Source organism: Drosophila elegans, unplaced genomic scaffold (genome assembly GCF_018152505.1).
Source record: "Drosophila elegans isolate 14027-0461.03 unplaced genomic scaffold, ASM1815250v1 contig_814, whole genome shotgun sequence".
NCBI classification, from domain to species: Eukaryota; Metazoa; Arthropoda; class Insecta; order Diptera; family Drosophilidae; genus Drosophila; species Drosophila elegans.
In genome coordinates, this window is record NW_024546167.1 from 12,653,881 (window position 1) to 12,677,257 (window position 23,377).

General features: G+C 37.5%; 2 protein-coding genes across 11 annotated transcripts in view; one reads left to right on the forward strand and one right to left on the reverse strand.

Annotated features, from left to right (window-relative positions):
* The first annotated feature begins 534 nt into the window (after nt 1–534).
* Nucleotides 535–2,281, forward strand: LOC108138766 (probable cytochrome P450 6t1). Of its 2 annotated transcripts, none has more exons than XM_017261188.2 (2): nt 535–1,867; nt 1,970–2,281. In XM_017261188.2, exons 1-2 carry the CDS (start codon nt 619–621, stop codon nt 2,146–2,148), a joined length of 1,428 nt encoding a protein of 475 aa, XP_017116677.1. In that variant the 5' UTR covers nt 535–618; the 3' UTR covers nt 2,149–2,281. The 2 variants fall into 2 exon arrangements, with proteins under 2 accessions (XP_017116677.1, XP_017116676.1); XM_017261187.2 differs by having other exon boundaries at nt 538–1,914.
* LOC108138765 (protein FAM102A) overlaps nt 2,272–23,377 on the reverse strand; it is a 28,436-nt gene continuing 7,330 nt past the window's right edge. For 3 of the 9 annotated variants that reach the window (XM_017261176.2, XM_017261177.2, XM_017261179.2), the window contains 9 exons: nt 11,780–11,971; nt 11,450–11,719; nt 11,074–11,385; nt 10,773–11,011; nt 9,793–10,082; nt 9,639–9,721; nt 6,723–7,955; nt 3,949–4,154; nt 2,272–3,881 (listed from right to left, as the gene is read on the reverse strand). In XM_017261176.2, the coding sequence (XP_017116665.1) occupies nt 3,763–3,881; nt 3,949–4,154; nt 6,723–7,955; nt 9,639–9,721; nt 9,793–10,082; nt 10,773–11,011; nt 11,074–11,385; nt 11,450–11,625 (2,658 nt within the window). In that variant the 5' untranslated portion in view covers nt 11,626–11,719; nt 11,780–11,971 and the 3' untranslated portion in view covers nt 2,272–3,762. Of the gene's footprint in view, nt 3,882–3,948; nt 4,155–4,924; nt 5,507–6,722; nt 7,956–9,638; nt 9,722–9,792; nt 10,083–10,772; nt 11,012–11,073; nt 11,386–11,449; nt 11,720–11,779; nt 11,972–19,656; nt 19,704–23,377 lie in introns of those variants that run through there. The other 6 variants (XM_017261186.2, XM_017261178.2, XM_017261184.2 and 3 more) reach the window with 6 other exon arrangements.

Genomic DNA, 23,377 nt, shown 5'->3' on the forward strand with positions numbered 1-23,377 from the left:
TCGAAATGGTTTTATATACACCACTGACCTATTTGAATAAATTGTTTAATTTCTTGTCATGCAAATATGTTATAATTTATATTTTATTTTTATGGAAGTTACAACTCAACGTCGCTTTATCGCTTATGTCTTTTTGATCCTCTGTTAAACAGTCAGGCTATACTTATTATGATTGTAAAGTTCAGAAACTGGGTTTAGAATGGAGTTAAATGAAAATGAGAAATCGAGAAATCGAGCATGCTTAAGTAGCTTTAATAATTAGTTTAGTTCAAAGTTCGACAACTTCTAGTACATAATTCTTGTTTTATTTACCTCAATTACGCACTAAAATAGTTTAATGGCTTGATCGATAAGAATCCGCAACGAATATTTGAAAGAAAGAAGAGAGTGTAAATTTGTTTGTTTAGTGCTCAATGTTCTGTGGGCTTTAAAAGATTACCTGAGGGCTAAAAGATAAGGAGCGTGCACTTACAAACCGATAGGGAAATTCTGGTCGGGTGTTTTATAAGGGAGAGCGAAAAATTTGCTCATTTAATAGACTATACGGACGCGTGCGATAATTGAGCTTAGTGCACTCGTTCAGTTGTGGTCAGGCAGTCAGACAGTCTTCACGTAATCATGATTGCTGTCATATTTTTCATTATTGTGGCTTTTGGATCAATAGTCCTAATCCCGGTGGTAGTCAGTGGATTACTACTCGGATTGGTGATCGTTTGGCTGTGGCAACGACATCATTTTAGCCACTGGCAACGTTTGGGCGTTCCCTTTATCCCGGCCACGCCCTTTGTGGGAAACGTGTGGAAACTGTTGCGAGGCGGGTGCTGCTTTGGCGATCAATTCCGGGAGCTTTACGAGAGTGCGGAGGCTGAAGGCCGAGCCTACGTGGGAATCCACGTCCTGCACAACCATGCGCTGCTCATTCGAGATCCGGCTCTGATCAAGCGCATCATGGTCGAGGATTTTGCGCAGTTCTCAAGCCGCTTTGAGACCACAGATCCCGTGTGCGACACAATGGGTTCCCAGAACCTATTCTTCGCCAAATACGAAACGTGGCGGGAGACGCACAGGATCTTTGCACCATTCTTTGCTGTCGGAAAGGTGCGTCAGATGTACGGCCTTCTGGAGAGCATTGGACAGAAGCTTGAGGAGCATATGGAGGAGAAGCTCATGGGCGGGGATAGTGTGGAGCTGGAGGTCAAGCAATTGTGTGCCCTCTTCACCACGGACATTATTGCATCACTGGCCTTTGGCATTGAGGCACATAGTCTGCAAAATCCGGAGGCGGAGTTCCGTCGCATGTGTGTCGAGGTCAACGATCCGCGACCGAAGCGCCTGTTGCACCTCTTCACCATGTTCTTCTTTCCGCGATTATCGCGACGGGTTCGCACTCATCTGTACTCGGATGAGTATGAACGATTTATGCGCCAGTCCATGGACTATGTACTGGCCCGACGCGAGGAAAGTGGTGAAAGGCGCAACGATTTGATCGACATATTCCTGCAGCTAAAGCGTACCGAGTCGACGGAGAGCATAGTCCATCGTCCGGATTTCTTTGTGGCTCAGGCTTCTTTTCTGCTTTTGGCCGGCTTTGACACCTCATCGTCTACCATAACCTTCGCCCTATATGAGTTGGCCAAAAAGCCAGCGATTCAAAACCGCTTGCGGGAGGAGATTCGCGAGGCCTTAAAGTCTAATGATCAGAAGTTTAGTTGCGACACGGTCACCGGTTTGGTGTACCTGCGACAGGTGGTGGACGAAGTGCTGAGGCTATATCCGCCGACGGCATTCCTGGACCGATGCTGCAATGCCCGCGAAGGCTACGATCTCTCATCGTGGAACTGTGGATCGCCGTTTAAATTGAGTGCGGGTATGCCTGTTTATATATCAGTATTGGGATTGCATCGCAATGCACAGGTCAGATGAAGTTACACTATTATCAATCTATATTCTATAATTGCAATGATTTCAGTACTGGCCAAATCCCGATGTCTTCGATCCGGAACGCTTCTCGGCCGAGCAACGCCAGCAGCACCATCCAATGACATATCTGCCCTTTGGCGCTGGTCCCAGGGGCTGCATTGGAACACTACTAGGTCAGTTGGAGATCAAAGTTGGATTGTTGCACATTCTCAAGAACTTTCGGGTTGAGCTCTGCGATGGGACTTTGCCGGTAATGAAATTCGATCCCAAGGCCTTTGTCCTGGCTGCTCATAATGGAACTTACCTGCGTTTTGTAAGAAATCCTCTTTGAAATAAATATTCCATTTATGCTCATTTTTAACTATATTAATGTTGTTTATTGGTAATTGAATTTGTCACATATTTTTTTTTTATTTTTGTATTTAAAACTTTTTTTTAAAGTTCAGCTCAAAGATTTTCACACAAATTTGTCAGTTGAGTTGGTCAACTGTTGTTGATAATGTATATTATTAAAGTTTATAATTCAAGGATCACGAATAGTGCAATGAAGATTTCATTTCAATGAATATTTTAAACTACATTTGCATGATTTCAAGTAATTAGGAATTTATTTGTGTGTACCTCAATAATCAACAACATTTGACCAACTCGAAATATTCGACATTTATCTATTGTTTTTATTTTTGTATTTTTTTTTTTTGTTGTTTCATGTACAATTTAAAAAACTAACCTGGAGCTCTTCGAATTCTCCTCTTTTTTACAAATTATCGAAAAATAACTAAAGCAATTTTACACAGACATTATCAACATAAAACTATAGCTAATAACTAATTGCATGTTTTGTTTTCACACCTAACGCGTTGCTTGCTTTTGAACTGATGATTATACAAAAATAATAAACTCAAAAATATATATTTTACATCGAAATATTGAAATTTGTATTGGTTTTTGCAATATTTTCACAATTTGCGTTAACGATTTACGAAAGTTTAAAATACTAACTACGAGCTAAGAATACCAGTTAGCAATGTACAACGATGTATGAGGCTAATAAAGTAAAATTCTTTGTGAATGGTAATAAAAAAATTGTCAAAATCAAAATGCAAATTACAGGCTGAATGGGTAAATGTATAACTATTTTAGCTGATTATTTAACTTATTTTGATTTTGATTGATGCGTTATATTTCGATGATTACTACAAATCGGGATTATAATTTTGAAGCTTTGTATTAGTTATGGCATGTAACATCATATATAGCAGATCGATCCCGAAGTATGTAGTTTTGTTTGTATGGAAAATTTGCATTTTGTTTCGATTATTTTTCTGGGTATATTTTTTAATGCCTGAGGCTGGACATATTGATGGAAGCAAAAATCGAAATCATAATTTTGAAAATTAGAATTTAAATTTGTATCTCATATATAGATTGATTTTCATTGTGTTATTTCCATGCATATTTAAAGTGCCGGATTACGAAGTTCATTTTTGGTTTTCCTAATTCTTAGCGGTTGTTTACCTGATCCACAACACTTGCCAAAACACCTAGTCATGTTAATAAAGACAGAGTTGAACGCAATATTGCCCCGTCTAGGTTTATGCATATTGTTTTAGCAGCATATATATATATAGCTCGTTAATTACATTCATAGTAGTGTAGTTTCGACATGACATACATTTATATACTCATATATATAGCGTATTTGTATTCTCACTTTAGTTTGCAAGTAAACATGTTTGCATTTCCTAAACTATAGATTAGTTGTTACACTTTCTGTTATTTTTACTCGATCGGTAAGTCTTCTAATTCATTTTAAAAAACACTTAGGAGTCCCGGACACTACTATCTTCTATCCTGCATCACGACCTGTTTGAGGGCACCCGCTCGAACGCTTGACTTGACCTCGTGTCCGCCCAACGAGGCGGTTCCATCGCGAGCGATGTACAGCTGAAGCCCTGAGGCTAGATAAACAAAAATGGTATAGTTAATTTTTACATACTGATAGGCAAGTCTCGTTGAGCTACTTACTTTCTGCGGATTCCTCCAGCTGATCCAGCTTAGTGTCCTTCAAAATCTCATCAATTAAGAAGTCTGGATTGACCCGCGTCTCCTCCACTCGATCCGAAACGCGTGGCCCATCATCCAGCGCTCCTTTCTTGCGCTTCTCACCGCTGCTTTTCGTCCGATCTAGAGATCCTGTTTCACTTATAACTAACGAACCGGAACTGGGATTCCTGTGGATACATAATAATCTTGGTTGTTAACAATCTTAAAGCCCATGTACTTATTCAATAATTAAACAGACTATACATATAAGTGCATTAAAGAATAAAACCTTCTGGCGTGTGTATAATAATTGCAATAAAAACAGGACAACAGAAACGCAGGCAAAAAAAATAAACAAGGCAGAACAATACAAAGTTTGGGTACATTTTGGTCATAGCATGCCAACCAAACACTGTGCGCTTTTTAATTTATGAAATGAATATGCTGATATACGAGTGTGACGCAAAATCAACAAATGTCATCAAATCAAAATACTAAGAAAACTGTTTGGTTTTCTCGATTTGAATAAATATCCAAAAAAATCGTAGTTTGATTAAATTTGTTGTGAAAATTAAAAAACAAATTCAGGAAAACAATATGAATCAAACTTTATTTGTTCCCAAATAGATTGATCGCTAATTTTCTAAATGAAAATAATTACATAAACGTGAAAATAAGATATTTGTATTTCATAAATTATAAATAAATGAGCATTATTTAAAAAGGAAAACTTATAACTAGGGTTGGTAGCAGAAAATGCAGATCAGCTTATCCTCCTTCCTGCGGAAATAATTTCAAATCTGTATTATTTAAATACCACATAATTTTAGCAGGAGATGGAAATTCGCTAGTTTCTGGACGTTCCATAAACATTTGGCATTACAACTCAAAAGCTAACAGTACGAAAGTGAACAAGTAAAGAGTTCGAAACCCATGAGCGAACTGTAAGTCAACCCACATCATGGTGATGCTAGGGCGGCGAATGATTTGGGTGGTGGCCAGCGGCGAAAGTGTGGCACCCGTCACGGACATTGTGGTGGCCGAGGCCATGGCAGAAGCCTCTGCGGCAGCCGCCGACGTGGACAGGAGTAGCGAGGCGGCCGATGGATTGGAACGGATGCTGCACGCATCCGTGGGACTGGCGGCCATCGAGCTGAGTGCATCGCCCGTACGGGGACTGTTGCCATGACCATTCGGCGATCCCACTGTCGTCTGCTGCTGCTGCTGATGCTGCTGCATTTGGTGGGTGAGTGGTGCGTCCACAGTGTCCGGACCAATTCCTCCGGGATTGCATTGAAAGGTAATGAGTGCTCCGCTGCTGCTGCTGTTGGTGCCATTCGAGGACGAGGCCGAGTGGTTCGAGTGTATACTGGCCAGGGTTCCGCATGGCGATGAACTGGATCCGACCACATAACAATTGGATCCTCCGGCCACCGCCTGCTGCTGCTGCTGTTGCCTGTTGGTGGTGCTGGCCACAGCACCGCTGGTTTGGCTGCTGCCATTGCCGTCGAAGAGTCGACGGGGAACTCCACTGAAGCTTCTGGATGAACGCGTCGTTAAATGCGAATATTTTTTATTTAGACACAGAACAACACAACAATATAATATAGACACACTGGTATAATAAATAATAACTTTCAAAACAGGTATTTCGAAACAACGTATTTTGTAAAACCACAAAATAAATAAAAAGCCACCAAATATTGGTGTTTGTTTTCTTTTTTTTAACTTTTTCTATACTATTTAGAAGAAGCGAATGATTTCAGTTTATGCGTTTTATATGTAGTATATATCAGAGCGTTTGATATTGGAAATCAATGTAAATGTGTGTAGTGTGTGAGTATATGTTTTCGCGGATGATCGAAATCAGAATTGTATTAACCAAGCAGTTTTAACCAAAATTTGAAAGCCAAACTATAAATTTGGTCAGAACTACTAGTAATGGAAATTGTTGTATAATTATAATAGCAATATGTATATATAAAAGTAAAAAAAAGGAAAATTTAATAAAAAGGAACTTTTCCACAACGTACATTTTTTGGACACCCTGATAATGAAAATTACAGATTGAAAAAAGTTTTTAAGACCCTAAAACGTTTCATCGGTTTATAGAACGATATAATGGAAAACGGGAATCCTTTACTGATATACTAGGCATTTAAATATAATTTTGTAATTGAGTAAGTCTTTTTTTTTAAAAGATGGCGTCAGTGGAATTATTCTACGGCTATTATATTTTTAAGATTAGTTTGATTAGATCGTTAAAATTGCGTAAGGTAAGTTAGCCGTCGTAAAACCTGATTAAGATAATTGCTGTACAGTTTTTATTTTGCTTTAGAACCTTTGTAACCTTACGTGTAATCTCTAAGAAGTACTCAAACCCAAAGTACTCAATAAAAACCATTAATGATTAGTAGAAATTGGAACAAAAACAAAACAAAACAAAGGGCAAAACAAACGAGTAACGAAAAAGAGGTGACAATGTTAAATGAAAACGGATAACGTTTGTGTGGGGTAGTGGACCAATACCAAGGACCAGGACTAATTCTAGGACTATATATGTCGCAACTTAAGCAGCGACATAAGCTAAACATTTAGGAACACACTTTAAACAGTAACGAGAAACTTTCAACGAGTAACGAGTAACCCTTCGCTTTCTAGTTGCTTTGAATATGAAACTAGTAGTTATAGGAATCGTTTCATGGGATTTATCTTTTGTTGGTTGGACGTTTGTTGATAATCAAATCGCGACGCACCTCATTAGCTCGTAGGCAGCATTCGTGGAATGTGGCCGGGCGACGAAGGATTCCTGGTTGCCCAGTGGCGTCGAAGAAGCGTTGACCGGCTGTATATTACGTCTATAGGCCCGCTGGAAAGGCGTCCGTGACATAAACGACATTGACGGCGAGTCGACCACGTCGTAGGTGAGCAATCGATTCACATAGCTGCTGCCCAGCGCCGGCTTCTCAGCCGACTGGATGAGGCGCGGGAAATTCGGCTTTCGCTCGGTCGTCGGCGTGAGGAATGGGTCCGCCTCGATCCGTTCGCTCACAATGTCCGGTATGGTGCCCATCGATCGCATCTTCTGAATGGGATAGTGCAGCGACTGCGGACTCTCCTGACCATCCTGACCGATGAACTTGGCATTGCCCACCTTCATGTGATGCTGGCTCTGGTGGGTCAGATGCTTCACATACAGCTTAGCCGCCGATCCGTTCGAGGCGGTGGAGCTCTTTCGCAGTTGGTGGTGCTGCTGCTGGAATCGCATCCGCTCCTCCAGCGACTGCTCGTGCATGCGCTGGAACTCCTCGCGAACCGATTGCTCCGCATACTCGTCGAAGCACAGATTGTTCAGCGACTTCATCTTGGGTATCTGGGCATGCTCGGCCAGCTGCTTGAGGCGGCGCGGCGAGTTGCGGTCCAGCTCCATGGAGGCCTTGTGAAACTCCATCTCCAGAATCGAGAGATTCTCCATCGACTTGATCTTGGCCACGCGCGGCGTATGGAAGTTCTCCTCCAGCCCGGAATCATTGTCGCCCGAGTCCTCGTTGAGATACTCATCCGTGTCGCTGGCCTCGCCGCTGTCGTAATACTGTGTGGCATGGGACGGAGATCCGGTCCTGCGGTAGGCGGTGGTGGAGCAGGGACTGGCACCCTCGCCTGCCCGGGCTGCCGCTCCCAGCGGATGGAAGTGCGGACCTCCGGCCAGTTCGCCTATCGGGGTGCGGAAATCCTCAAAGGCCAACGCGCCAGAGGTGCTCATGGTGGCATTCGGAGTCTGGAAGAGCTGCTCCTCGCTCACATACTCGATGGTGGTGCTGAGACTGAGGTGGGTGGTTTGGACATGGTGGCTGCTTTTGTGCACCACTTGCACACCGGCCGGCAGCTGCTGCTCCGGACCTTTTGGTCCGCGATGTATATTCAATTTCATGGCATTAATTGCTCTCTGATTGAGTCTATTAAGTAGAGAAATGGATTTTCTAAAACGACTATAGTTCGTTGGTATTGATTTGGAAGGCAGGCAGTCGTTTATTGATTTTCAATTTAATTGGTGTTATTGGAGAAGTTTTTGGGCAGTTGGTTAGTTGGCCATATACCCCAGTTTGTTATATACAAAACATAAATTTAGTTTAAAAAAGAAAGAAAAACAAAATTAATTGTATAATATTTAGCAATAAGTTGGATTAACATTAAAATAAAATCTATATAATAATTAAACTAACAAAGTGTAAAAACTACCGTAAGACCAGATTACAGAACCAATTTAAACACAAAAGATGTTAGTTTTTTAGTATATAGGTGACCTCAACCATGTTTAAATTATGCTAGATTTTTATAACCAAATCATACCACTGTTTTATATTCAAACTAAACAATATGTAAGATTCTGTGCTCCAACCCATATATTTTACATTGAGATGTTATATTTTAAATCATGTTTGGACAATTTTGGTGACCTCGACATTAGCCAAATATTTATCTGAGTTCCATTCACGCAAAGCTAATGCACGGCACACATAAGGCCAAAAGTCAAAACCAGAATTGACTTAAAAAACGAAACACCCAGTTGTGGCGGCCAGGGCAAAAGACCTTTGCGCACGCCTCATGACGCCAGTCGGTTGATGAAGTCATCATATATATATATATATATATATATATATATAAGCGCGACCAAGTCACAACAATTTCTCATATTGAGTCCTACTGCCCCACCCCGCGGAAAAAAACCCCCCTCTAATCACTGGCAGCATTCATTTTTGAATTGCAGCCAACATGCAATTTCGCTGGGCTACCAAATGGCAGACAGTCAGTCTGGTCATGGGAGGAGCAAGGATATTAAGACCTGTCAACTGGTGACCTCGATCTTGCACATGCCATCCTTTGACCTTAAACTAAGCAATGTTATGGCAGCATCCGCCCAGCAAATCCATGCAGTATTAACAATAAATTAGCATAAGATAATTGAACAGAACGGAACGTAGCTGCATTGTGCATTGACATCCCTATAGAAAATGTTAGCACTTAGAATCAGCAAAGCACCTTAAGCTTTTTTGTTTAAGTTACACACAATTTCGAATTTTAAAATTTTACTTATGGACTAGAAATGATAAACAGATCTAAAAAGATCAAAAACTAAAATTTATAAATTTAAGTTTTAAAAAATATTTAGGCATAAAAAACGTAACTACTATACGTAATTAAAAATAATTAATTTATATATATGTACAAAAATAAATTCAATAATAAAATATAATTAAAAATAAAAGAGTTTTTTAAGTTCGAACTTAAACAGTTTTCTGTGTGGGTGTAGAAGTATTTGGTTGTTTAAGTTGTTGATAAAGTATTTAATATGTGTTTTAGTATACTTGAAAACGAGCAATGGTTACATTATTCAAGTCAGTACAGACTTGTCGCGTAAGGTATTATTTCGTTCAGTGTATTTGCGTTAGATAGGAGTTTTAGACACAATTAAATTAGGTTGTTAAGTACGGCTTTAGCATATATAACGCATGTAAAGATTTCAGCATTATAGTATAGCAAATGTTATTTAAACTATTTAAATCTTACACGAATCTTTGGCAAAATATGTCAAAATTAATTGTACAAGAAAATAAGAGAAGGCTTTTTTACAGAATAGATAGTAATAATTTAAATTGGTTTCGTCGACTTACCTAGCATGTCCCGAATCACCCTCGGAACTTTGCCTTGAATGTTGACTGTGCGAAAAACTACTATAACCCGAACCTTTTGACATCTGATTTGGAGGAAGACGAAGACGAAGAACATTAGGTGTTTGTACTAAAAATGCTTAGGCCATGTACCCACTTGACTAGTATTACTGGAATTTCTTGAATGGCCCATTTCCATGAGGGTGGCGTTGCCGCCTCCAGAAAACCCGATTACCACTCCAGTGGTTCCGTAGTTGTTGCTGCCAATGATTCCCGGTCCCGGGAGCGCCTGGTTCACCGGATTAATGGCATTGGAAGCGGCGGCGGCGGCATGTTGCTGAAGATTATCCGTGGTCAACGTTACGGCCGACTCCGAGGACTCCGACAAGCCGGAGTCCGTCACGATGGCCGCTATCAAAGCCTGGTTATCGATTTCTGCAAGAATTGCTGAAGGGGAAATACTTCATATATGTAGTATTGATATTGCAATTTGTTACTTTTTTAACTTAAGATTTAAAATATATTATTTAAAGAGAAGTAAAATATACATTAAAAATTGGAGTTACGGTCAAATAGAATTGATTTTAATCTTTATACATTCTATAAAAGTTCAATAGAAACTTATTATAAAAACAAGACAAATTGTCTACATTTATACAATCTAGATTAGATTCGAGTTAAACACGAAATAAAAACAAGAGAGATAAAGATGTTTAGTAAAGAAATACATTGATGGAACATTTGTATTATATTCATATGACGTTAAATCAGCCTTGTTTACGATGTTTGAAAAACTTGCAGTAGGCAAAATAAGTTTAAGAACACTTTGCACTTTTTTGCCCATTGTGTATTACCAAGCAGTTTAACAAAATGGTTATTAGGCTATTGAACTCGGGCCCTTGCAGATTGGTGGGACAAAAAGAGATGTCTCTACAATTTGAAAAGAAAACAACTTTTTGCTCTTATAGGCCATGTGATTCTGTTCTGTTCATATTGAAGGACAGACGGAACTTGGCTGTTGTCGCGGGGATAAGGAGTATATGTACAAATATCAACTTTTTGGAGGTCAACGAATCCATTTTACCCTTGTACTCTACTATAAAATATCATAAATAATCCCCAATCCCGACTACTCACCCTCCTCCTTTGCGGTGGAGACGGGCCGCGTTCCCGGCAGCGATTGGGTGGCGGGAACTCCGCCCAAGGTGGCCCCACTGCCGCCCAGAGGAATGGAGGCGCCGCCGCCACTGCCACTGCCACTGCCCATACTGGGCAAAGCGTTGGCCGTCGGAGTTTGAAGACCCACTCCAGTGGCCGCATTGGTCAAATCATCCATTGACGGCTTGCTCTGCTTGCTCTTCAGGTTCGGAGTGGGTCTGCAAGGGCAATTTAATGATACTTTGCTGGCAAAATGGGGAACTCCATTTCAAGTACTTACGCCTTGAAGAGAATATCACCGCTGAGCATGTGCATCTTGATGCTAACACGCAGCATGGAGTTGTCCAGGCGATGTCGCGAGTCGTAGCCCTCGAGCAGGAAGCGACGCGAGGTGAGCCCGGCACCGGCGAACTCGGCAAGATTGAGGTCGATGAAACCCAACTTATAGTAACTGCGACCGCCCTTCATCTCTTTGCGTATCGAGATGCGCAGGTGGCAGGGATCCAGAACGCCGGTCGATGCATTTGCGCTCATCTTGCAGGGAAACTCAAAGCTGCGGTTCCACTCCACCCGATGGTTGCGCACTTCCTCGCTGTGTTGATGATAATTTCATTATTACATGATTCAATTGTATCCCAACTGTAGTGAAAACTTACCGACTACTGTACTCCTGAAACGATCCGCCATCGAGCAGTCGTATCTTGGCAAACAACACCTCATTGACCAGGGCCACCTCGACTAAATCCTGCAGCTGCACTTCAACGTTGAACTTGTACTTCTTCTTTTTCATCATAAAGGCCATGCCAGGGGCGCTAGGCCCGAGAAGTGTCATCAATTCCTGTCCAACAATCTGGGTTCTTTTGTCCTCCTACCGCGGAATGGATGGGAAAGTCACCAGCGGTTGCGCAGCACCGCCTTTAATTGACCTGTGAAGCAATCGATAGGTTAGTAGTTGCGGTTCTAAAAACTCTCACCTTACCATTTACCTTTGATAGTTGTAGCTTTCTTTTCTTTTGGTTTACTATTTGTTACTCTGTTGTTAGTTTAAGTTCTATCAGTTGTGTTTTTTTTTTTTTGCTGGTTACTTAACTGCCATTTTCAGGGTTGACGATGAGTCGTGGAGCAGGAGGAATTGGTGGAGCAGGAGGTGCCTCCGGTATGGTATGCAACACTCCCAGCTGCAAGTAAAATAGGCAGAAGAAAACCAAAGGTCACAAAATTGTTTGACATGAATGCTATTCGAGAGAATGTGTGAGTAGAAAAATGTAAACTTAAATCACAGGTGTTGAATAGAAACTCAATACCATTATTTTTTATTTATTTACTTATAAGACTCAAAGAGACTCAATCACACTTCGCTGTGCAAACACGGTGATTGATTTCTTCCATAAATCACTCTTCAAATCAGATGTAATATAGAAAATTATACACCATAATTTCCTCCCTTGCATATTGAATAATTAAACACTTCTTAACAGCACTCAACTAATTAAAGGGGCAACACGCAATGGGGAATCGCATGACAGAAGTGCCGCTCCACAGCAGAGAACTTGGCACTTGATGCAAATATTTACTAAACTATTCCGTAAGTTTTTAGACGCGATTTCTTGATTTATACCAAATCAGTGACGCATTACTCAACGATTACATACTCAGGTTTTCTTTTTTTCTCTTAGCAATTAATTTGTGTTCTGTTTTATCTCTAGTCACTGACGTCGTGCGAATTTTTTTATTTTTAGATTGATGACTAACTAATCGGTCACTGAGACTCTGGTAGAAAATGTGTTAGGCTATTTGAAACGACATTATTCTATTGCCTAATGTCAAAGTGCCCATTTATAATAATTATCTTCACCTAACAAAAAAGTGAATAAAGACTTTGAAAAAATAAATGTCAGTAAATTAAAAACTGATGAATCGACCAGTCATTAACCTGTTTTACCCAATATTAATCATAATAGCGTTTTCAGTATAAGGCATATTACACACATTAGCCTTTCCCATCGTCAGGAAAAACCTTCCCAAAAACCAATCAGAACACAAAGGAGCTTTAACCCAGTTACGCCCCCGAGGAAATTGCTTTCTAGGAAAAAACTGTTTAGTCGTCATTTGGGTTCGGTTTGGCTTTCTTTCCTTACTTTTTTTTTTGGTTTCCAAGCCGCACTCCAAAACAATCCTTTGCCAAACGTAAGTTTCCTATTCCTTGATTGGTTTACTGACATGTAAAATCACTGGCCCACTAACTGACAAATAGAAATGGCTATTTTTACACAAGTCAAATGATGATTTTATGCAGTTGTTCAGTTGCTCAGTTGCTCATTTCCACATTGTGGAAATTTATTTCCATTATTACCTGGCTGGGAGTGAAAAAGCTCAGACAAACTCTCAATGATTTCTAATGACTTGCCTTAGATTTTTAGCTGGGGGCAAAGTGAAATTGGAATTTTTACCTGCAGACTCGTTGATTGGGTTTGATTCGATTAGAAAAGCAATTTGCTGGCAATTGCCTGGAGAGAAAACATTTGCCAGTTTATCACTGAATTGTTCTCCAATCAGACTCTATTAAACCTTAAGTCAAATTTTAGATACACTAGCTGGCACGAGAATTGTACTACAACTAATAAAGTTCATAACAAAATTTTGTTTAATGTATTTTTTTTTTTTTTTTTTGAGTAATCATTAAAAAAAAAAAAAGAAAACAGTTTTTTTTTTATTTTGAGAGATTGTGATTGCGATTAAGCAGCTCTCAAGAAAAAGTAAAATTTATAAACCTGTTTTTTACAACCAAAATGGGGGAAAACAAAATAATTATCAAACTAATAATGAAACTATTATGATTTCACATTGACCTTTACCTTGCATCATCCACAAACACACACATGGGAGGAAAACAATATTTAGCGGACAAGGTGTCTATTTATTAAGAATGACGCAGCAACAACAAAACAATGTAGCACGATAGGCAGACAGAGAAAGCGCAAAATTAGCAAATATCTCTTGCAAAATATGCAGCTCATGCAAATAGCAAATAAGCAGCAGATACAAGTTCTTGATTCAACTTGGGTGCGACTGTTCCTCAATTTTCCGTCGCACAAAAGTTGGCAAATTCAATTCAATGCATAATATACATAATGTGCATGTAACAACGGCAACAACAACGGCAACAACAACAGCAATATCAACACAAACAGCTGGCGCCATTCGATAAAAGGCACGTTGTAAACAAAGTATTTAGAGGTGAGTGGGAGAAATGGGGCTCGACACGGCGGAGGCGTTGAAAACTGTGATTTATTAATTACCGCGCAGTTGTATTAATATTTGCCTTTTCTCTTAAATTCCTATTTATCGCAGTAGGCGGATGATGTCTACCATGAGATTCAAGGAAGAAAACTTTAAGTATCAAGCTTCAAAAAGAGAATTCCGCTCAGTGAACCGGCATTCACTTAGTAATTCTTTTTCATCTGCATTTCTCTGGTAATTACAATTGCTTTGCTATTTTAGCTGTCTTTTTTTTTACCCTTACATTTTACAATTAAAGCTAAATATGTTTTTTTTTTTGTGGGGTGCCTCGGTTGGATACCAAGTTCATGAGAACACTCGAATATTTATACCCATAATTAAGCTGGCATTTCATTTCACCCACGAACTCGCTCGAAATCACGAATCAAACAATGATTGTATCTGTTTTACTTATCAGCACCGAACAGATGGGACATTTCGATAACAATCATTTCAAATGGCGACAATGACGAAAATAGCCTGCCATCAGCGAAAAGTGCTAATGGATTTATAAAGTATTGGTTATATTTCTGTAAATCAATTTGGTCTGAACACCCTATGATGTTTTAAATGTTTTTAATTGATTATAATACTCTTTAATTAATATATTAAATATTATGAGCAACAATTACCATTTACATACCCTTGCCTCTAAACAATTTTTTTTTATAATATTAATTATTTTGATACAAAAGAGTATTTTCTTAGTCAACTTGGTGCAAAGTGTCAGACTACCAAATAAGCTATATTTCCGTTACCCATCCGCTTGGATCGCACTTTTGCAGCTGTTGCACACATGTCGCTGTGACTTTGCATGTTGTCTATAGCTTTTCTCTTTATGGGTGGCATAATCTCTTAGAGACTCAGAATCCGCAAAATGTACCCAGATGCCCTCTCATCTTTTTCGAAATATTTTAAGCTCTTAAAAACACAATGATTTTCGGTTTATACTGATTTGGTTTAGTTCGGGGCAACATATGCCACATCAAAGTGAAATCGACAGGAAATTATTCAAATTTTAAAGTACACAAGTATTTTAACTTGTAACTTAATGCACTGGTCACTGGTGATGTTGTGTATACAAAAATGAGCAATTGTTGCTTTAATTTAAAGCTAACTTTACATCTGTCACCACTTTTTAATATGCCCACCATAATTTATAGCAATTTAAAGGTGCACAAGTCTTTCAATTTATAACTTAAGGCACTAAATTTATATTTTTTTTTAGTTTGTTGAGCTATTAAATTCATTATAAAATCAAGCTGAGCGAATGCTGATTTTACCTAAGGTCAGCTTAGTATTTGGCACCCCTTTATATATGCACGCGCTCAATAGTACCATTTCTGGGAAGCCTTTTAATTATTTTTTGAGGATTAATAAAGATATTAGGCTGACACAATTGCCCACACTGTTTTAAGCAGTTGCAATAAATTCCCAGAAGCGAATACTCTACGGGCTTGAAAAACGTAGAGTAAGGGATAGAAATATAAGTTTTTCCAGCTTAATGACAAAAAGCAACCGGAGAAAGTGACAGAGTGGGTAAGTGCGGTACAGAACTGTGGGAGTAGGTTCGTCCTAGGTGGATTTTCCATTTCCAGAACATCCCTCATGAGCCAGAGGTCCCTTAATGGTCGCCCACTTATATAAAGATGTGAAACAGGAGGCGGGATAAACTTTCACTACATTTTCGCAATTAAATGGACTCTTAGTAAAACTCTTAATTGGAATATATGAATGGCTAAAAGTAAAGTTGACCTTGAGTGCAATAGGCGAGGCTAAAACACCTTGAGGGCCACAGCTCGTTAGGGAAACATTGTTAAGAGACTGGCCTGCGTGACAGGAAAGTTAATGGCTTAGAAAACTTCTCAAGGGTTTATTGCAATGATGAGAGTTGTGGTACTCAGTCGATCGATCCCGATTTTAAACTAGGTCATAATATTTTAACAATTATGTTGTTACTACTTCGTACAAAAGAAACTTATACGAGTGACCAAGGTGACTTTTATGTTGGCGAGCGACACAGTGACAGTGTTTTACTGTCAAATATCAGCTACAATGAAATGACAAACGAAACTACACAACGCAACTGACAATTATTCTGGAAATAAATTGTGGTGATGACATCATTGAAGCAATGTAAAAATCTGACACTACTAATACTACTAAATTTGTGATCGGAACCAGAAAGAGCTGGGTGTGACTTGAATTTGATATTAGATGTGCACTTTTGTTATATAATGATGGTTAACAATCAGCTGTGCAAAAGTAAGCTGTTTTCAGAGCTAACTTGTTTTCTTTTGAAATTGTGCACCCACAACAAATGGTTATGATTTTAAAACTACCTTTCCAAACTTAGTTTTCACCCTATAAACAACAAATTTCAGAAAATTCTCATCAGGAATTCAAAATGGGTTTAAGCTACTTTCGGCAAATACTTACCTAAACCAAAACAAAAATTTATTTCATTTTTATAACCGCAAAAATGTATCAAAGTGTATGGATATACGGCGTGGAAACCCACAGTTGTTTACTGGAATACGCCAGAAAATTAAACGAATGTTTATTATTCCTCGCCAGAATTATCTGATAGATACATTAAAGTGACGGCATGCCAATTTATGTAGATATGTAGATATAGGCAGAGATTGCAAGACAACGTCATCGTGATGAAATGATAAACAAATGCTGCCGTTATAGACCAATTTATGACGTGGGCCCGCATTTATTTTTTGCAAAATATTTATGTACTGAGTGCCGATTTTAATGTTTGTGCTTTTTGCTATCTAAGCGCAAGGAAAATTGGAGGAAAAAACCACGAACAGCAAAAGCAAATATAAATGCGGCAGGTATTTCCCATGACTTGGCACGACCACTCAAAAGATTTTTTTTTTCTGAATTTCCATGAAAACCAGAAAAATCAATGATATCATGGCCACCCTTTTTTATGTTGATACGTAATTTCAATAACTGTGTTTTTTTTTATGAATCATATAATTAGGTTTTGAATAGTCTATCAAAGGAAAATTAGTTTGCTTAATCGAATTGCACTTTGAACATGCTTATTTTCATTTAATATTTTAGCCATTAAAAATTATAAAATGCCTTTCCAAATAAATAAATAAAATTTGGTTTTAATTTCGATTGCAATTTGTAAAAACCCAAAATAATTTCAAATTAAAATACACAAAATATCTCGAACGCATTTTGAATGCAAATTCGCAAAAATGACGCAATGATCACCAAAATACTTTAGAACAAACAAAAACCGAGTGCCAGCTGGCTTCCATTGACCCTTGTCAATAAAATATCTTTCTGCGAGTACAAATCAAAAAGAAAAAGTATAACAAAAACATAACAGACATGTATTTTACTTAAAACTGCCAGTCCTCTGTACTTTTTGATTTATTTTAAATATCTTGAACGATATTTGAAGGACGCTCTTTTTAGGTTCTTAAACATTAGAAAATAAATAAAAATACACGAAAAGACAGACAGACTGATCTAGTAAAGCTTATCAACTACCGAAATAAACGGAAATTCAGACTTTATATTCTAGTTCCGTTTATGATAACCTCAATAACCATTTATAGCCTAATCTGTTGTGCCATATTATGTTATGTTGTCTATAATTAAACCAACAAAAACAAAAGTCCCTCTTTGAATGACTATCAGCCCTTTACCAAGTTCTGGGGCAAAGGCGAGCTCAGGCAGCGAACTTTATCGCTTGTTCAGGGTAAAAGCAAAATAACCGGGAGATACTCACAGTACACATAATCTAAAGTCCAGAAGAGTGCACTCTCAACTAATGTAAATAACGTTATTTACTTTCTGATATCAATTATTTATTGTCGTTAAAGCTAAGCTTATGGCATAACCCATTAAAAGTGTAATGTGTATGAGGTTAAAAATAGAAAAATTATCATATTTCTTTAGTTTTAACAACTTTAATGTTTTTTTTTTTCAAAAAGAATCTACTGAAGTAATTACAGCTACTAATATAGCTCCTTTCAAAAGGAGTCTCTCCGGTTGCTTATATAAGCTGTTATTTATCTTGGTTTTTCCTAAATTAAGAATGCATATTGCGTGACCAATCCACGATGGCGCCGGCAGTAGAACTTTTTTAATAGTCCTCTGTAATTGATGGCTAGGGCTAATGGTGTTGAATTTAACCAGCGAAATGCCACTACAAAAAATCGATGAAACTTTAAATAGGTTGTTGCAGCTGCACTTTTAACTTCCAGAAAATCTAGGCTATTTCCGACTCGGATTCGCCACAAAACAAGGGAGGTCAAAGCTTTCCATAAATAACAAATATGCAATAGAATACTTTCGAAATGTAAATTGTACCCTGTATGTAGGTGTAATCTAGCGGCATGATCTAACCATTGACAATAATAATCGCTTTTATATTTCAATACACCTTTTCCTTCCTTTTGTTTGTGTACACATGCATACGTGACTGAAAATGCAAGTTGAAATTGCTGCTGCCTTCTGTTTTTCTAGGTTTTTCAATACGCCGCAGCACGTCTGTAATTTAATGAGATGCTTCCTCTGGAATGCGTTGAAAGTTGAATGGTCCTTCTGTAATGAAAACTAAGTCCAGAAACCGACTGACAGTTATGCATATAATGAATTCTAAGCGCACACAGGGACACGCGTGAGGGGAGTTCATTTGAAAGGATTGCCACATACTTATGAGTCTTATTCTTTGTGCCCCGGATGTGGGCTTACTTTTGTTTGGGTTTTTTAAAAAGCAATAAGTCATAGGTTCGCGGAAATCTGGACCATGCGGAAGTGACTCAGAATATAGAAATAAGCTTAAGTTTAAAGTTACAATATCCAAAACATAGAACAGTAAGCATAAGAATGCTTATGTTCTAATTCAAAAAATCTTTAAAACCTTTTTTTAAATTTAAAAATGGAAAATAGCGTTTCTGTAAAGTAAATGAACACAACAAAATTTGTATTTAACCGTTCTTTAAAGAAATAAATGCAAAAATAACTCAAATTATTTTCCTATTATTCATACAAAAAAAAAATCTAAAAGCACAATGAATCCAAATTTAAAGGTTAATGTCAACACACAAATTATGGTACAATTTAAGTGCCGCACTCTAATCTAGTCAGATAAAAATAATCGATCATTATAAGCAGACAATTGCGATTAGGTGTTCATGTTGACTAAGTATGACTCAGTGACCACGTTTTATGGTTGAACCAAACGGAAAATATATTTTCTTTTATGGCCAGCACATGTTCCGCCGCACTCAAAAACAATTAGGTAAATGCAATAAGTTCAGGTGAAATTGATAAAAAGAAAAACAAACACGGAATGTGAAGCGAACTCAGACAAACCGAAGTTTGTATGCCCTTGTAGTCATAACAAAAAGTGTTTAAGTCAATATACTTATTTGCCCAGTTCCAATTACAGCTATTGTATATGGATATAACTTTTAAAATACAGGTAAAAAACCCTGCTCTAGATTAAATTGAATTAAGCGAACAAGTGTGAATATACTTGAATGACCTTAACTAACCTTGCGATAGCGGCTATAAATGTGCTTTGTTTTTTTATCATGCTTACCCTTAACCCTTTACTTGTTACATTAAAGTTTAACGTTCGTACACTGAATTGTTTACTTAGCTTACCTGTAATTAAAAAGGAAATTTGTTTATGAGCATGTTGTAAAGATGAAGAAACTTATTATTAAAAAAAACAAAAAGTATATTATTTCCAATTTAAGTGTAATAGGCAGCTTGTGGCCAAAAATACAGAATCATTTCTTAAACCTAATAATAAATAATTTTTTATACAGTCTATACATATTTATAGTTTCCTCAACGCTGTTTTCAACATGTTTTGTATTTGTATATTTTTGCAAAAATTCCCTTTTTTCCCGAACGAATAACAGGTACAAAAACCGAATGAATATAAGGTAATATAGCTCAAAGCCAACATGGTGATATATTTTTCGTTACGTTTCCTAATTGTCTCAAGTGTATTCCGCTGTCATCCGCACATTTGTACAAAAAAAAAAGGAACAACAAAAAGTTTTCACAAAAGTTGTTGATGTAATGCATTTTTAAATCATGTCACCATAAAAAAAACCGTCTTTGTGTTTGCCTCTCTCGCGAATGTGTTGGAAATATGTGCTTGTATTAAAAAAAGATATAGATTCCATATACGTGTGTATATTGTAATAAAAAATGTGGCTCTTTGTCTTTAAGCAAGTACCAGGTTAAATAAGTATGAACTTCAGAGCTTGTATGCGTGTAATGATTTCAGGCAGAACAATTCAAATATAAGATCAGAGCTCGTCAAGTCAATAACACAACTTTTTGAGTATCAGTAGTACTACATGTACCTTAAACGAATTTGTTGGGTTATACTATTATTTACTGTTATTCAATTTTATATTTTTATTTCTTAATTAAAACATAAAGAGTACCATTGAATACATGTCACACATCTCATTCACAATTTAAATTGAATAAAACGAACGTCAATTTGTAAAGCAACGGTCCTATTTACCTTCATACTCACAACAGAAATTTGCATTAAACTTTTTTGTTTTGCAGCTGTATATACAGAAACACTGATAGATATGTTCGTATCAGTATCTGTCACTAACTTCGTCCACATCGATGGTGATGGAGATGATGATGAAGTCATTTGCACCGACATTCAATGACTCGCACTGGAATACGCGCGTGCGAAGTTTGATATGTGTATATATATGTACCTATATATATTTTAACTTATTTTTCATCTTTGTATATATGTCCCCTCTATCTCTCTCCCTCTCTCTCAATTAATACAAGTTTTATTGAACTGATTACTTTTTACATTTGGCACAACTTGACGTATTTGGCAAACTCATCAGAATTCCAAAGATTAGATTTGGTTGTGGTTACGAAAAAGGGGGTTAAATAATAAATTAAAGCAAAATACGTTAGATTACCGCCTTTGTTTTTTGTTAAACATTTAATTTCTTGCTTTGCACAGATTTTTTATTACTGTTTATTGTTCCGGGTCTAGATTTACTTCATCCGTTGTTGTTTAATAAATTTTTGGAAAATGCCCTTGATACTTCAAAGGCAGTTAATAATAAACCACTTGGGGTTTGTCTGGCATTAAGAGCAATCAAACTATAATCAAAACAATTGCACACATTCAAAAAAAAAGCTTTGACAACTTCACATACAGTAAGTAATTATTTAACCAATATTTATGGCATGTTAGTTTTGTTTGGCTTTACTTAATTATAGAATATAGCAAAAACTGGCTTATGTAAGAAAATATACTAAAACCAGAGATATCCGGTAATAATTAGTGCCCAGTTTCATAACACGTTACAACACACCTTCTTTGTTTTAATTTAGCAGTGCCAAAAATCAAGACTATCTCGATGCGGATTCAGTAGGAAAATCATCTTTGACCCTGTTACAAATACAATATACCCCTTTGTATATCAAACTTATATACAAACAAATAGGCTGTTTGTATGTTATTACCACAGCGGATTGAATCCGCAACTTGACAACAGCAACGACACCAAATGCGATAAATTCTAATTGCGCCACGAGGCAGCCTCCAAGCGACCAAGCGACTGAGAGAGAAGGCGGGGGATTTTGGTCGGTAAGCGTTTCATTGAAAGCCAGGCAGTCAGTCAGTCAGTCAGGCAGTCAGTCAGTTGAATAAGCGACCGCACACATGTCTAATCTCAGCTCATGTCTAGATGACTTTGCTAGACTAGCCGGCACTTGAAGCCACAGTCGCCTTTCTTGACACACATATGTATATGCATTTACTTGCCTCGCGCTTCCCCCTTCTCGTCAGCTCGTCCATGACATAACAAGTTTATGTCAATCAGTTACTTTACTACATTCTGCAATAGTTTTTGTTGAGTAATTGAGGATAATATGGGCTGGCAAAAAGGTTTTACTTAATTAATTTCACTAAAGTTAGTTCTAAGTGTGTCAACAGGCATCAAGAAAAGATACATATAATATTGTTATCGATCTATCTAGCTCAAAGTTTTCGGCAGCTCAAAGAAATTAAAATGGTAAAATGAAATTTTTGGAATTACCGAAATTTCAATTATCTTGGTGAGTTTCGTCTAATTGCCCCTATTCTCTTTAAGTTGCCTGACACTTTATTTGCTTTTCGTTTTGAAAGTTTTTGTTTTCAGAATGCCAACTGCTTTTATGGTCTTCATGTTTATCGTTATAATTGAATTGAAGGACATATTGTAATAGTTCAAAAGTGTGTAAACTACCTGCCCACACTTACTATCTACAAAAAAAGGTATTGTTCTTATCGTTGTTCCGCTGATACTGACTTTTACGGTTGTTACATTGAACATTATCAAACATTTTCCATTTATTCAAACCGCCTTAAACTTGCACTTGAAAATGGATGACCAAAACAAAGATATAGCCGCACACAAAAAACCACAAATACACCTGATCACATAAGACATAGACGACAAAATAAATATAAATATGACAACGCAATGTAAGCCCCTTGAACGATAACACCAGTTTACAAAATATTTTCAGCAAGCCGACGTTGATATACACTTGTAGTTCATACAACTATAATAATTTGATCCCTAACAAACCAATTTATGAGAGGGTATCAAAAAAGGTAGTTCGTTGGAACATCAGTCAATACGTTTTATATTTCAAGCAAGCTCAAAAAAATAAAGGCTGCTCCTGCCCTTTTCAACTGGAAAGCATAAAATAAATCAGGTTACCCAAATTTCATCAACAGCTTTAAACACTTACAAAAATATCTGTTTTAATTGGAGAAAAATTAATATTCGCTAAAAGTTGGGTCAGCAAATATTTGCAATTGCAATTAATGAGGCCAATCAATATTAACAAAAGTGATGTTGAAAGAATTGACACAGAAAAAATCCGATGAAGAAGGTGGGACAAAATAAACAACTACGAACACACAAAAAGAAGTTTCAAAATGTTTCTGCTATTGGGAAAAATAAAATATAATAAAAGAAATTAATATGATTGTGGACAATTGACAGCTACGAAAAGGGACCGATGTTGATTATTAGTGCAAATCAAATTGTAAATCTTTGAAGCGAAACCAAAGCCAAAAGAGCAGAAAACGAAGTGAGAGCAAAAGAAGAGTCAGCTTATTGGGTAAAATGTTAACTATAAATAGTGTCGAGCTTTTCTCGATGTAGCCATGGCACGTTTAGACGAGGGGAGGTATTTTTAAAATCGCAAGCAAGTTAACAGCCGTTCAACCACTGAACAAATGAAAGTGTAACAGCTTACCT

Coding starts and splice junctions, on each gene's coding strand:
- LOC108138766 (XM_017261187.2), top strand. CDS start 619: ATGATTGCTGTCATATTTTTCATTATTGTGGCTTTTGGATCAATAGTC. Junction 1,915..1,969: donor GATTGCATCGCAATGCACAG/GTCAGATGAAGT, acceptor CAATGATTTCAG/TACTGGCCAAATCCCGATGT.